At 35.7% G+C, this 14,805-nt stretch overlaps 1 protein-coding gene across 4 annotated transcripts in view; it reads right to left on the bottom strand.

The window, feature by feature from the left end:
* Window positions 1–14,805, bottom strand: part of KIF13A (kinesin family member 13A) — a 257,778-nt gene that overhangs the window by 63,159 nt on the left and 179,814 nt on the right. For all 4 annotated transcript variants that reach the window (XM_072603931.1, XM_072603929.1, XM_072603930.1 and 1 more), the window contains exon 17: window positions 1,562–1,775. In XM_072603931.1, coding sequence (XP_072460032.1) covers window positions 1,562–1,775 — 214 coding nt within the window. The remainder of the gene's footprint in view (window positions 1–1,561; window positions 1,776–14,805) is intronic.

Genomic DNA, 14,805 nt, shown 5'->3' on the forward strand with positions numbered 1-14,805 from the left:
TTCATGTTCTTAGAGTAAAGGCTATGTTTTTAATACCTCTTTGAATAATGTTTTGCATATAGTATCATGCACATAGGAGATAACAGACAGGGTTTCCTCAAAATATCAATGTATTTTAATAGCTTTAAACAGTACACATTTTCTTGATTAAATAGTGCAAATTTTCTTGAATGACTGAGGGCTTACTGCTCTCATCTCATAATTATTCAATGAATCACATTAGATAGTCTTGTCTTTAACAGAACTACTCTTTGTTTTATCTTTACTTTGAAAGTCACAGCAAAATAAATACTGCAAGTGTTCTTATCTCTACAAGACAATTTATACAATAGTTCCCTTCCTAGTCCTTTCATTTTTCAGAAATTAAGCTATAATAAAAACCAATGTAACGTTAAGAGGTAAGAAACAAATATCATGACATACAAAGAGGTTTTCCAAATATTTTTTGTTTCTAACACTGAACTATAATATAATTTAAAACCACTTGCATCATCTAGTGAACACTGTTTTTTCTTTCTCTTTAAATGAATGGAAAGTGAATTGGGAAGGAATGCAGGAAAGTGCAAGCTAGCTCCTTGTGGCAATCTTTAAAGTTTTATTTAACAGGTTCTGTTGCTCAGAATTGAACCATCAAATATTTGTTTGTGTGTGTGTGTGTGTGTGTGTGTGTGTGTGTGTGTGTGTATTTATAATACTCTCCTGGGAAAGCTCTATAGAACAACTATTATCTATTTTTCTAAGGAATAAGGTCAATAACTTAATTTCAAGTATTAGAAATCATTATATTTCAGTAAACAGACAGATCAACCCTTAAAGCAAAGATTCTTAAGGTACCTCTGGCAGTCTCGTGAAGTCTGTGGACCCTTTCTCAGAACAATATTTTTTAAGCAAATAAAATGAAATACAAAAGATCGCAAAGGAAACCAGTTCTATTGAAATACAGTTATCAACATATTAAAAAGAATTCACAGATCCTAAGTGAAGAACCTTTGCCCCAAGGGAATGGAGTTGATTCTTTCTAAATTCTAGGATATACAATTGTATAATCAGACACATTATTATAGCAGGTTTTTACATATGGTAGGAAAAAATGGTTACCCCTTTTATTATGATGTCTGCTCCCAGTCTAGGGATATCCCTTCTTGGAAATGATTCAAGGCAAGCAAACCTGATGCTTGTACTTCCGCTTGAAATGACACTCACCAAATGAGCCACTACATTAAAACTGAAATTATATTTAATAGGGTTGAAAGTAGGAGGAAAAAGTAAAAGGAAAGCAGTTTTATACTAAAGTGCATCTCATTCTCCATTCCAATACATTAAGGTTCTTAGCTGGCAGGCTCTGTTCTTTGTCCTAACCACTTAACAGTCATAATGCACTTAAGATAGTTACCAGGAATAGTAAATGACAATATCTGCCTTTTCCAAAAAAACCAATCACAACATCATGAAATTAAGCATGTCTTCAGTCATGTCCCCTTCTGCCATTCCCACTCAACATACTCTGTTTCCAGAGCTTATTATATTTTACCTTTACGTTGTATATTTTTTATATTTTTACCTTTCCTCTGCCCACAAGGTCACCTTCTGCTGAGCTGTCTGCCCTGTGAATGTGAGCCGGTCAGTGGCACTGTTCTGGTGTTGTCTCTCAGGAGACAGCTGTTGTCTTAGCTGCTCCAGTTCACGCTCATACATCACGCGCTGCTCTTCCAGGGCACTCCTCTTCTCCTCTAAATATTGCTTTTCCAGAACCTGAACCACATTTTGCACTGGGTCTGTCAAGGCAACAGAACAGGTTCATGAGACAAACTAGAAGCCAGAGTAGGTCCCGTACTCCCCCGGTCTGTTAGTACCTAGAATAAAAGAAGCACCCACAAGTTCCAATGATACATTCCATCCCCTGCAATGACATTTCACGTGTCCTATGCTCCTGCCAGACAAAAATTCTCCTTGTTCATGATTCTTTGAATACCTCCATCTAGGCTTCCTACTTAACTTCCTCCACCTTGATGAGCACCTCCAATATTTAGACATAGAAAAAATAAATAGCAAACAGATGACGGTGCTTTACATATAGTCTCTGGAGTGGGGTGGAGAATTGTGGAACAGAGACAAAAGGGAAACCATAAGTCTTGGCTGTGAATGCAAAATTCCTAAGATCTAGAACCACTCTAAGGCTTTAGCCATGTGAGTTCACTTTCAAAATGAGTAGATATTTGAACAGAGATTAGCAGTCATGTGGTTCCCAGGAATAAAAAGCACAGGCATCATCTTGAATATGTTTTATGATACAGAGTTTGTGCTGCCAATTTTAACCACAAATCTCAGTCTTCAATCTTACCTTATGTGAGCAGAAACACACAGATCATGAAAAAACATTTTGGGAATATTTAGGTGACTGCAAGCTGGCCATTTTCACCAGCAGCTAATGGCTCTGCTAAACACTCCTGTCTGTTGTCTGAAGAGCCAATTCACCTTTAGGTCTTTTCTTTATAGAACAACAAAAGGCTGCTTTTGACTTCCAGCTGGTATAAATCTAGGTTGCAAGGCAGGGTCCAAATTCACCAACACAAAGCTGAACAATTGTTGAAAAATCAAACCAGTCTATTAAGGCTCAAAAAAAGAATTATTTTTTCAAGGGTTTTAAGTAGGTAGTAGGGACTAAGGCAGCTCTCTTACAGCTAATTATCAACAATGGGCTATAATTGGTCTGGGATAACTAGGTAGCATAGTAGATAGAGGACTGAGTTTGGAATCAGGAAGACTCATCTTCAAGAGTTCAAATCCAGCTTCACTTAGTCACTATGTGATCTTGAGTCACTTAAGTTTGCCTCAGTTTCCTCATCTGTAAAATGAGCTGAAGAAGGAAATGGCAAAGCACTCCAGTGTCTCTGCCAAAAAAACCCCAAATGAAAAAGTGAAAAGTCAGATGCAACTGAAATGACTGAACAAGAACAAAAACTAGTGTCCAATGTTGGTCTGAGAAGTTGTGTGGTACAATGCAATGCAGATCACATTTAGAATTAGAGGACCTGAGGCTGAATCTTATTTTGTTTACTACCTCTGTGACTTTGGGCAAATTACTTAAGCTTGATCTACAGTCCTCAATTTTCTCGCCCGTAAAAATGAGTGAAATGGACTAGATCATTTGCAAAGTTCCTTCCAATTATAAATACTATGTTCTTATAGTTTACATAAAGTAGAAAACATGTACAGGATTAACAGTTCAAATATCATGAAGGGCCACCTTTCTGTCAGAGACTAAATGCAGAAAACAGTAATGATGGCAAAGGCTGATCACAGTTTCCTCTTCTGATCTTTGGCATGACATCAGGACTTGAAAGACTGGTATTGAACAATAGTAATGACTAATGGTTGAAAAAAATGGCCCATTATAGAAGGAGAGTGGGGATAGTGTACTCCCTGCCGGCTGACATTGAGAAAGGCTGAAGAATGGGTAAGATAACTTTGTTATGGTCTATGGGTATGGTTCCAGGGGTAGGGAACCTGGGACCTCAAGGCCACATGTGACTCTCTAGGTTCTCAAGTGCTGCCCTTTGACTGAATCCAAACTTCACAGAATAAATCCCCTTAATAAAAGCATTTGCTCTGTAAAACTTGGACGCAGTCAAAAGGCCACACCCAAGGATCTAGAAGGCCACATGTGACCTTAAGGCCACAGATTCCCCACCCCTGGGTTAGACAATAAGTGAACTTTATTGAACACTAAGATCATTATCAATACATTTTTATCGAGTACATATTGACAAAATACTATTGACCAGAAAAACAATGGCAACGAACTAGGTAAAACCTTTGTCTAGAGCAATATTCCTCAAGGTTCAGTCTGTGGACCCCTGGCAGTCCCCAAGACCCTTTTAGTGGATCCAAGAGGTTAAAACTATTTTGGTAGTCATACTAAAATTATTTGGCTTTTTTCATTCTCATTCTCTCATGAGAATACATTGGAGTTTTCCAAAGGTTACATTACCTGTGAATTAAAGATTTAGTAGCAAACATATAGGCTGAGTTAAAATCTCATCTTCGCAGAATTGTATTTTTGCATTACAAATGGACAAATCCACAGATGTGGCTGGACATGTGGTTTTACTTGTGGTATTTGTCTGGTATCAGCACCAACTAATCATAAAAGATCTTTTATGTGAGTGCTTGGCAACAGAAAGAAGTGGTGCTAAAATATTCGTTGTTGATTGACTTCTGAATTTCATGGTTTATCCTGTGTCAACATTTGTAGTCAGGATGTAAAAGCAATGGTAGATAAAACTGCTGTATCCTTTACATGAATCACAGCAGTGGCACCAAAGTAAACCCTCTCTTCTTTATCACGATGCACTCACAGTCTTAAAAAAAAAAAGGCAATTTCACTTTAAGGAAAGTGTCCTTGAAGGAGTGAAAAATTATTAATTTTATTACATTAAAATCCTGAAGTACATGTCTTTTTAATATTCTATGTGATGAAATGAGAAGTCTGGATAAAACTGATGCTGCATACCCAAGTAGAATGATTGTTTCAAGGAAAAGTACTCGTGACACAGAGCTGAAAGCTGAACTAGCTGCTTTTTACACGGAATATCATTTTTAATTGAGAAAATGACTAGCAGACAAAATATGGCTATTCAGACTTGTAAATTTAGCGGAAATTTTCTTGAAAATGAATGAAGTCAGCCTGTCGCCTCAAGGAAAACAACTGTTATTATTTGTTTTGTTGATAAAATTTGAGCTGTCTAGTGAAAATTAGAATTTTGGAAAACTTGTATATGCCACTTAAGCTTGAGAGCTTGCCAAGACTTAAAGAATTTTCTGATGGAATTGGTGATGAAATTGATGAATTTGACCTTTTTTGTTATTATATAATGAAATGTGTCAACAGCTGGGAGATCTCAGAGAACAAATATTTTCCAAATGACCAATGCACGATGTTACAAATTCATGTACGGGAAAGTGATCCATTGAAAGTGCAAGACTGACCAATGGATTTTAATGTAACAGAGTAAGAAAAGTTCATTAATTTGATTTCATACTCCACATTGCAACCAACCATCAAGATATTGCCCCTTATTGAATTCTGGGTTGTTATCAAGAAAACTATTCACAATTATCTGAAAAGTTTATTTAAATAGACTTCTTTCCTTCTTTTTCCAACTATATATATGTATATATACATATATATATGTAAGGTAGAATTTTCTTCATAATGTTCAATATATTGCAAAAGAATGAATGCAGAAGCAGATGAGAATCCAGCTGTTTTCTATTAAGTCAAATATTAAGGGGATTTGCAAACATATGTAAAATAATGCTACCCTTCTTCCTAATTTTTTTTGCTCTGGAAAAATATAGTTATTTTTCATAAGAATGTTATTTGTGTTATATAATGGGCTTATTTTTATTCTAAAGTGAATATTTAAAATGTATTAGTTTTAATTTGCAATATGGTGAATATTGACAGCTATAACCCAGAAAAACAAAAGTTTTTTGGGATCATCAATAATTTTTAAGAATTGTAAAGGGGTTCTGAGACCAAAAAGTTTGAGAGCCATTGGCCTTGAGCATTTGGTCACTACACAATGAAATATCATTTGTATTTTCAAGTACTAGATTTCAATGTTTCAGATGGAAATGGGAAATTTAAATGATCCAATGAGAATTTTTGTATCACTTTTAATATTATCTGAAAGGCCTCATAGATTTCTTAAATAATTTCCTATTATTGTCATCAGAGTAAAGGGTACAAAACCCAAATTAGTAATGATCAGTTCTAAAAATGAAAGGTTAAATAATCCCCAAAACAGAGCAATAAGCAAAATCTTCAAATAGCCTCTATAGATCAGTTATGACAAGCATCATTTACTAATAGATCCTACAGACCCCAGGGGCTTTCACATTCTTCTTTAGAGTTGCCACTTTTTTTCAAACTGAATATATGTATTAAGTTAGGAATTACTGCTGCCAAAGAGAAAATATACTTTAGCAAAAAAAAAAAACAAAACCGCAAAACAACAAAAAACTCAGAAAAACCGCTATCTTTTCTATGATCCTAAATTCAGCATTTATTTCAAGAAACACAATTTACTTCACGCATTCCTATTATGTCTTTCACTAGGCTAATTTATGGAAAATGAACTTGTCATAAAATACTACACAGAGAGATAAGATGGATAGAAAATAAATAAAAAATAATCACCCACCATGATCCAAAACACTAGAGCAAGTTTTTCTTATAATTTCTGAATGTGATCTATTTGGAAGAGCATGATTAATTTTTTTAATATTAACTAGAAAAATATTGGTAGCTATGAATATTTTGGAGCCAGAAAATGAGGATTATATATAAAACTCTGAACCTATATACTTTTTTTAAAATATGAAAAATTCCCTTTACAAAAGCACCAGAAATTATTTCTTTCAGAAATTATTTACATCTATGTATTTTTGAAATATTCTACTTCTTCTCACCTTAAATAAAATTTAATTATTTTAAAAATAAAGTACAAGTCTGACCTTTCCAAAGCACAACTTACTCATTCACAAAAAGTCTTTCTCAAAGGTTCTAACTCGAGAACTAGCATCTGTAACTCTATGGCTCTTTCCTAAGAGAGATGAATTAAAAACAAGAGCAAAACACCTCATTACTCTGGATAATTATACTACAGATTTTCCACAGAAAATAACACAAAGTAAATAATTTAACTTCCTATTATAGACACTATTACAAGTGAACAGATAATTCACAAATTATTAATAAGTAATTTAGGAACATAATTTGGAGTCTGAAATGAACATGGGAATGTTTGATATTTTGGAAATTCCATAACCCAAACCCCCTTCCCCATTCCCACCAAAATCCCCTACATACTTCAACTTTTCTTTTAACAATCTTGTCTCCATGTAACTGAAAGTTGACTCTTTGGAGAATACTACCTCCTTTGCAGTCTTTTCCTACCGTATCTGAATCATAAGGCCATGCCCAGACCAGTCCTCTCAACATTATCCCTCCATCACCTCTCTTCCTTCAAAGTTCACGTAATCCATTTGCACCATTCTTCATCCCAAACTTTGCTGCTGTCATCTATCAATCTCTAGGTCACTCTTGCAGATCTTGCAATGACTAGTATCTGACTTTTAGTCTCTGTCCTCACATCTTCCTTCATTCCCTGTCTCTCATGATCATTTTCTGGGATTTCAATATTCATGTTAATGATCCATTTAGCATTTTGGCCATAGAAATCATCATTCACATTTCTACTGACATCGCCCTTCATTCTACTTCAGATATATACTCTAACAGTCACACGTTAGACATCATGACCTCATTGTCATTCCCTCGAAGACGCTGTTTGAAAAATTTACCTTCTTATAACAGTCTCCTATCATCTCACCCTTACGTAGTTATATTAAACTGACTTTGTTCTCATTGGGATAACTAGTTCTTTGAATTCTTTTTCCTCCCCACTTACTTTACTTGCCTCCATACATAGATTGATTCCATATCTTCACACTTTAATGATTTCCTAGCCACAAATGTATAATCCCTGACCCACCAGATGATCTAGCATACCCAAACTTCAAATACTGACCTTCAGTCAATTCTGGCACTTGTGAGTTGCTGAAAATCACTGAGAAAAAGTCACAAAACTGAATAAATTTCACAGATATATATATATATATGTATATATATATACATATGGTGTTTAACATATCTTTTATCAAATACAACCTGAAGCAACAGGCTGTATAGCTTTCTTTAGTTAGACCCTTAGTCCTTATTCTTATTGATAGACTATCAAGGATGGGGAACCTGTGGCCCTGGGGCCACATGTGGCCCTCTAGGTCCTCAAGTGTGGCCCTTTGGCTGAATCTAAACTTCACAGAACAAAGGGGATCAGTCAAAGGGCTGCCCTTGAGGACCTAGAGAACCACATGTGGCCTCAATGCCATAGGTTCCCCTCCCCTGGATCTCATTCCTCAGAGTAATATTTCCATCTGCCCCAAACATTTTCCTCCCCTCTTCCTTCACATTTACAGCACTCTTCTATTTCTTTGAGATTGAATTCTTGAAAAATCTCAAGTCATTACTTATTCTCTTTTCCTTTTTTCCTCTCTGAAAGGAAGAATTATCCTTATCCCTCTTGATAAGGTTAATCTCTCTACCCATGCTCTTAATACCCTCTCCTGACCCCATCTTCTTCCAGGTCCTTGATCCAGTAATCATTCCTACATTGTTATACATCTTTAATTTCTCCCTCTCTTCTGGTTACTTCTATATTTCTGTCAACATAATCAGCTCCTTCAATTAAAAAAAAAAAAGGAAAGCTTTTTCTTCCATTCATCCTGTTGCCATAACCTCTCTGTCCTCTTTAGAGTCAAACTTCTAGAAAAAAAAATCTATGATTCATAGTAGCACTTCCTCTTCACTTAGTCTATTCTCAACTCTTTGTAATCCGGTGCTTGCTTCTATCATTCTAATGAAAGCACTTGCTCAAAGACTGTTAACACTCTCCTAACCTTTTCCAGTCCTTTCCCTTCTTGATTTCTCTTTAACATGACATGGTTGACCACTCTCTCCTGTATACTTTTTGTTCCCTTAGAATTTGGAGAAACCAAACTGTTTTTGTTTTCCTCATATTCCATGAAAGTGTGAGCTCATTGAGGGCGGGAACTGTCTTTTGCCTCTTTTTATATCCATAGCACAGTGCCTAGTACATAGTAGGTACTTAATGTTTATTGACTATGACCGACTTGTCTAATCACCCCTTCTATACTTTTTTTACTGGTTCATTTTCATCCCAGCCCTTGAAAGTGTTTGTTCCCCAAGAGTCTTCCTTGATCCATGTCTCTTCTTTTGATGCTCTGTCTTAAGAATCTCTTTCATTTACAAAGTTTTAACTATCAGCCCTATGCAGAAGACTCTCAAATCTATAGCACAAGCCCTGGCCTCTAGGTCCCAACCTTCAAACTCACATTTTCAAATGTACTTACAGGACAATTTCCCCTAATTCAAGATCAAGGATTTTTAACCTGGGGTGCATTAAGGGGATTTGTGAACTTGGAAGGGATAAAAGAACATATTAGGTTCAATATGTTTCCTTTGTAGCCCTATCTTTTTATTTTATGCCTTTTAAAATATTATTCTGAAAAAGGGTTTATATTTGTTGTTGAGTTGTTTCAGTCATGTCTGACTCTTTGTGATGCCATTGGGGTTTTTATTGGGAAAGATACTGGAGTAGTGGGCCATTTCCTTCTCCAGATAATTTTACAGATGAGGGAACTAAGGCAAACTGGGTTAAGTGATTTGCTCAGGATCACACAACTAGCATCTGAGGCCAAATTTGTACTCAGAAAAATGAATCTTTCTGACTCAAGGCTTGGCACTCTATCCACTGTGTCACTTATATGTTTTATGCCCTATTTATATCTTTCAAAATATTATTCTGAGAAAGGGTTCATAATACACACACATACACACACACACACACACACACACACACACACACACACACACACACACACACACACACACACACACACACACACACACACACACCCTTTCCCTGGATAATCCACTAGAAACTTCAACTGAATGTTACCTAAAACTTGCTCTTGTTTCTGACTTTATTATTTTCTATTACTGGCACTAACATTTGCCCAGGCTACCATGTTTAAAACCTTAATGTTATTTCTTATCCTTCCCTTTCTATTTAATCCAATCAATTACCAAACTCCTATCCATAGCACCTTGCATATCCAACTGCTCACCTCATTTCCAATTGCTACCATCCTACTAAGGTGCAATATTATCTACTTACCACTTATCTGGGCTCCTGTAATAGCCTCATAACAAGTTTCCTTTTTTCTTTTTTAATTCTCATCTTAACAAACACCAAGTAAAATAAGTGTTCCCATATTTGCAATAGAACAGAAAAAGAGAATTGTATATGGAAAATGAGTATCTATTATGTAGTTTGTCTTTCTTTCAAACACACATATAAATGTTACCATGGCATGACAGTACACCTCAGAACTTTCTTTGTGAACGAATAAGTAGCAATAATAAACCATTGCAGTTAACATAAATTTTACACCCATATATGTGCAGATATAATATTAATATTTACACTCGCATAAAAAAATAAGTAATTAAAATAACATTTACAATAAACCTACATAAGGAAACCCACTGCCCACTTCTCAAAGATAAAAAGTTATGCTCTGCTGGATTCATCCTCTTTCACTTATATTTACTCTGTATGTTAGTCTCACTAACTTAGACTCACATTAGTCTACTAATGTGCTTGATGTAAAGCTCTCTGTTCCTCCTTACCAAGTCTTACATCATCAGTTTTCTCAGAGGATTTTCACACTTCCAGTTTTCTGTTTAGATGGCACAGAGCCACTGGCCATGCCTCAGCCTTCCAGAGCCCCTACTATTCACTCTACTACCTCTGGAGCCTTCCCCGACCAGATGATGGTAGACTATTTTTCAACTTTGCCAGATCTGGTTGTTTAGAAAGCCAAAGTTCTAGTAACATCACCAAAAACAGCAGTATTACGATGGACAGCAGTACTTATGACTGAGAATCATCAGTTCCAGTCCAAGTGTTTCCTCCAGCCCCGGAAAAGTGAGATTCACCTGAACCTCAGTAGTTTCTGGCACTCAGATGGCCTTCACTGCTCTGTTCAGGAAGACATCATGCTGTCAGGTGACGATCCTACTCAAATGAGGATGGCCGCCACAGAGGTCATGGGGGAGTGTTATATTTGATTTGATGGCAGTAGCTTGTCTCCAGAGTCAGATCTTCTGATCCTATTCAATAAGAAACAGTCTAACCTGGCCCTCTGAATAAAATGTCAGTCTGTAAGCCAAGTACAGGATCCCTCCCTCATAAAAAAGTTTGAGGCTGGGATCATTGAGGCGATGCAATATATTTTACCATGATCCACTTCGTCAACTCATCATTGCTTATTATATCGTCTAAGAACCTGCTTCAAAATTCTTTCCCTTCTGGCTCTTTCACTAAATTACAGAGTTGAAATACTGGCTGTCCTTCACCAGACTTAATCTTTGTGGACAACTATCTTCTATACCCGTAAACATAATTAGGTGTTAGATGCAGTTGTGCCCTCACTGCCAAAATGTTCCTCCACAAAAATATTTGGATGATTGGCAAAGTCCTCTGATCTACTCCTCACTGTATCACTAAGGAGATGATGAGAAAGCCAATCCACGTCCATTGAGGTCAGTAACCTGGCATGTCCATCTTTTGGAACATAAATGGCCCCAGGCCACCAATTATTTTCTGCCTGCCATCCCTAAGTTGACTTCACAGTCTTCCAGCTTTATAACCAAGCAACCTTCATAAGTCTCAAAACAGTGGCTCCCATGCAGTCTTTTTATTAGATCTTCATCTACATTCTAGTGCTCCATCATCATCTAGTGCTCCATGTCGGGCAGGCCTCTATTCAAGTGCCCTAAACAATGTTCCACATGCTGAGAGTGGTCAATATTGAAAACCTAAACCATGAGAACTGAGTGTCCAAGTTCCTCAGCCCCTGAACACACTATGATGCAATTCAAGCTGGCTGTCCATATCCAAGGACAAGAGCTGTTAACTGAATCAATATTGGCCTAAGCCCCACACCAGAAATAGAACCAGATGCTTCCCTTCTTACTCTTTACTGCCCTCCAATTACTCTTCAATTACTCCATCTTCCAACTCCAGGCATGTTCTCTGGCTTGTCTGCAATGCTCTTCCTCACTTCCACCTATGAGCTTCTAAAACCAACTGAAATCCCACCTTCTATAAGAACTCTTTCATGACCCCTCTTAATTCCAGTGCCTTCCCTCTATTTTCTGTTTATCCTGTATGTAGTTTGTACACAGTTTGTCATTTGATTGTGAACTCCTTGAGGGCAGTGACTATCTTTTGCTTCCTTTTTTCTTTTTATCCCTAGTGCTTAGGATAATAGTGCTTGGCATAATAGAAGGTGCTTAAAAAAGGCTTATTGATGGTTGTTCCCATGAACCACCCATCCCATATCCACCTTCACAAGTAGCAATAGCAAATTTACTTTGTCCCAATCTCCATTTTATAGGAGAGATAAAGGGATCCAATGCTGGCTTTTTGAGAGAGGTGCTGCCACCTCTTACATTTCTTAATTATTAAATCCAAAATATTTTTTAAAAATATGTAATTCAACATGTAACTTTGAAAATTGTCCTATTTGTCTGTGATTCTTTGGTCTTCCTCCTATTCTCTTCTGGGTATTAAAAATGTTCCACTGACCCTCTTTTATTTCATTTGTTTTTTATTTTCTCTTTTTTTGACTATCTTACTCATATCCTCTCTTCATTTCCCTTTCCCCAAAGAAAAAAGAAAGAAAAACAAAATCCTTAAAATAAATATGTGTGACTGAGGAAAACAAATTCTCCCATTGGTCATATTTTAGAATGCTAACATTTTACAGGTTTCCCAAGTATATTTTCATCCCACTCAAATTTATTTTTTCTTATCAATTTAATTGAATACACATTAATTAAGCATCTACTATGTACCAGGAACCGAGAAGACAAAGACAAAAATGAAACAGTTCCTACTCATAAATTCAGTTATATATAGACAAGGTCATGTCACCCCTTTTCTAAAAACTCTCCAATGACTCCTTATGGTCTATAGGTAGAATTGAGGCTTTAGTATTCAATATGGTGCCATCCTATCTTTCTAGTATTTCCTCATATTACTTACCATCCCTGATAGTTTATGTTCAAGCCCAAATGGATTATTTGCTGTCCTTCATGCATATTCCCCTACTTTCCCACCTATGAGTCTTTGTTCCTACTGTTCTTTATGCCTGAAATGGTCCTCTCGTTGCCATTTAATTATGAATTCCTCCTTACGTTTCAAAGCTGGTTCCTCAGGGATTCTTCCCTGATCCAAGCAATAAGAACCTTTCTTGGTGTTCATATATTCTTACATTCATTATTCTGTATTATAGCTTTATGTTAATATATTCATATTATAATTAGTATACATACTATACTCCCTACCACACTCTCTCTCTGTATGTGTGTGTGTGTGTGTGTGTGTGTGTGTATACTTGTTGTAATCAGTTTTGTATTTTATATCTCCCAAATAGGGTGTAAGCTCCATTTAGGACAGTAACTGTCTTGTATAATTTCATCTAGTATTTAGTACAATGTTATGCACAGAATAAAAATGTTCATTAGTACTTTCTGAATCATTTGGGCCAGAAGGTTTGTCTGAAGTAGCAGAGAGTCTAAGGTTCAATATTTTTTACAACTTATAAAAAGGCATTTATTTTCAAATAAATAAAATTCCTTGGACTAAGTACTAATCAAATGTTGCTATTAACGGATCCCACATCAGGCCTGCTTTCAAAGTAGACCAGATTAATTTGTAATTAGAAGCATCTGTTTGCATACCAATAATATTTGTAATACAACCTCTAAAAGCAGTTTTTTCACTTAAGTAGGTTAAACATGTGCATTACTATATTGCTTATACTAGTAATGCGTTTATCAAACCATCTGCTCATAAAAAGCATAGTCAAACTTAAATTCAACCTAAGTAGGATTATTAAATTCTGAGTCAGTAAAGTTTTTATGACTGGTATTTTACTATAATGAGCCACATGAGAAAGATCTGAGCTGAAATGCTAAATTCCATTTCTATCCTGTCCTATTCCTATGAAAGAAACAGCATCACCTTTTCTCAAACAAGGCATAATTCTAGCCAGAACTGAGCTCTCTGATCTCTAGGTTAGGTTTATCATTGGTATGCATTTTCCTGACTTTGGAAGGGATGATTAAATAATCTATTTGGTGTCATTTCAGCTGTAAATAGGGTTTTGTGGGCTAGGAACTTATTTTAATAGAAAAAGGTTTCAAATTTTAGAAAATGAATTTTTAAATGTTTAGAACAAAATTTGCTTATGAATTTGAGGAGTGTTTGTGTAGACAAATACTGCAACCTACAGTGTATTTAATCAGTAGATTAAAAATCAAAGGAATAATTTAAAAATAATTTTAAAAATTTTAAAGCTTACTTTCTGTCAGTATAGAAGCAACTGAACTGACTAGACTCACACAAAGGGCGACCAGCCTTTCCAGAAGAAACATAACTTGCTTGCTCTCCTACCACACATACACAGCTGTGATATGATGGGGAAAGGACTGGATTTAGTTGGAAAGAATGAGTTCAAGTCTGAGTTTTGCCATTTACTCTGCAACAGTGATCCAGTCAATTAATTTCTCTGATTCTCAGGTTACTTATGTATAAAATGGAGATAAAAATGCCAGATTCCTACATGAAACAGTAAAATAAATTAATGGATGTAAACCACTTAGTAAGTGGTAAAGCCTTAAATTGACATTACTATTCATAATATGTTAATTATTATTATTTTATAATGTATTATTTACATATTATAATTATATCATATATAGTTAGTATAATATAAATATCATATTACGTTTACTTATTTTAATTTGTTTAATGTTTATTATTTTGCAACATTATTATAAATATTATTAAGGAGTCAGTGGCTTGTACGTTCTTCCTTATATCACAAAAGCACTTCAGGCAGTGTCCAAGTGAACAGACCGTGTGTACTCTCCATAAATGTACTCCAGGTAACAGTTACAGGTGTAGGACCCCTATTCTAACTTTGATGATGACATAAGTTGGGAATACCATCTTCTGTATGTGCTTTAAGTTTTTCTTTTGCAAAGTAGTTTACTAATGGTTAATCCTTACAGTTGTACTG

The sequence above is a fragment of the Notamacropus eugenii genome, chromosome 4 (assembly GCF_028372415.1).
Source record: "Notamacropus eugenii isolate mMacEug1 chromosome 4, mMacEug1.pri_v2, whole genome shotgun sequence".
NCBI lineage: Eukaryota > Metazoa > Chordata > Mammalia > Diprotodontia > Macropodidae > Notamacropus > Notamacropus eugenii.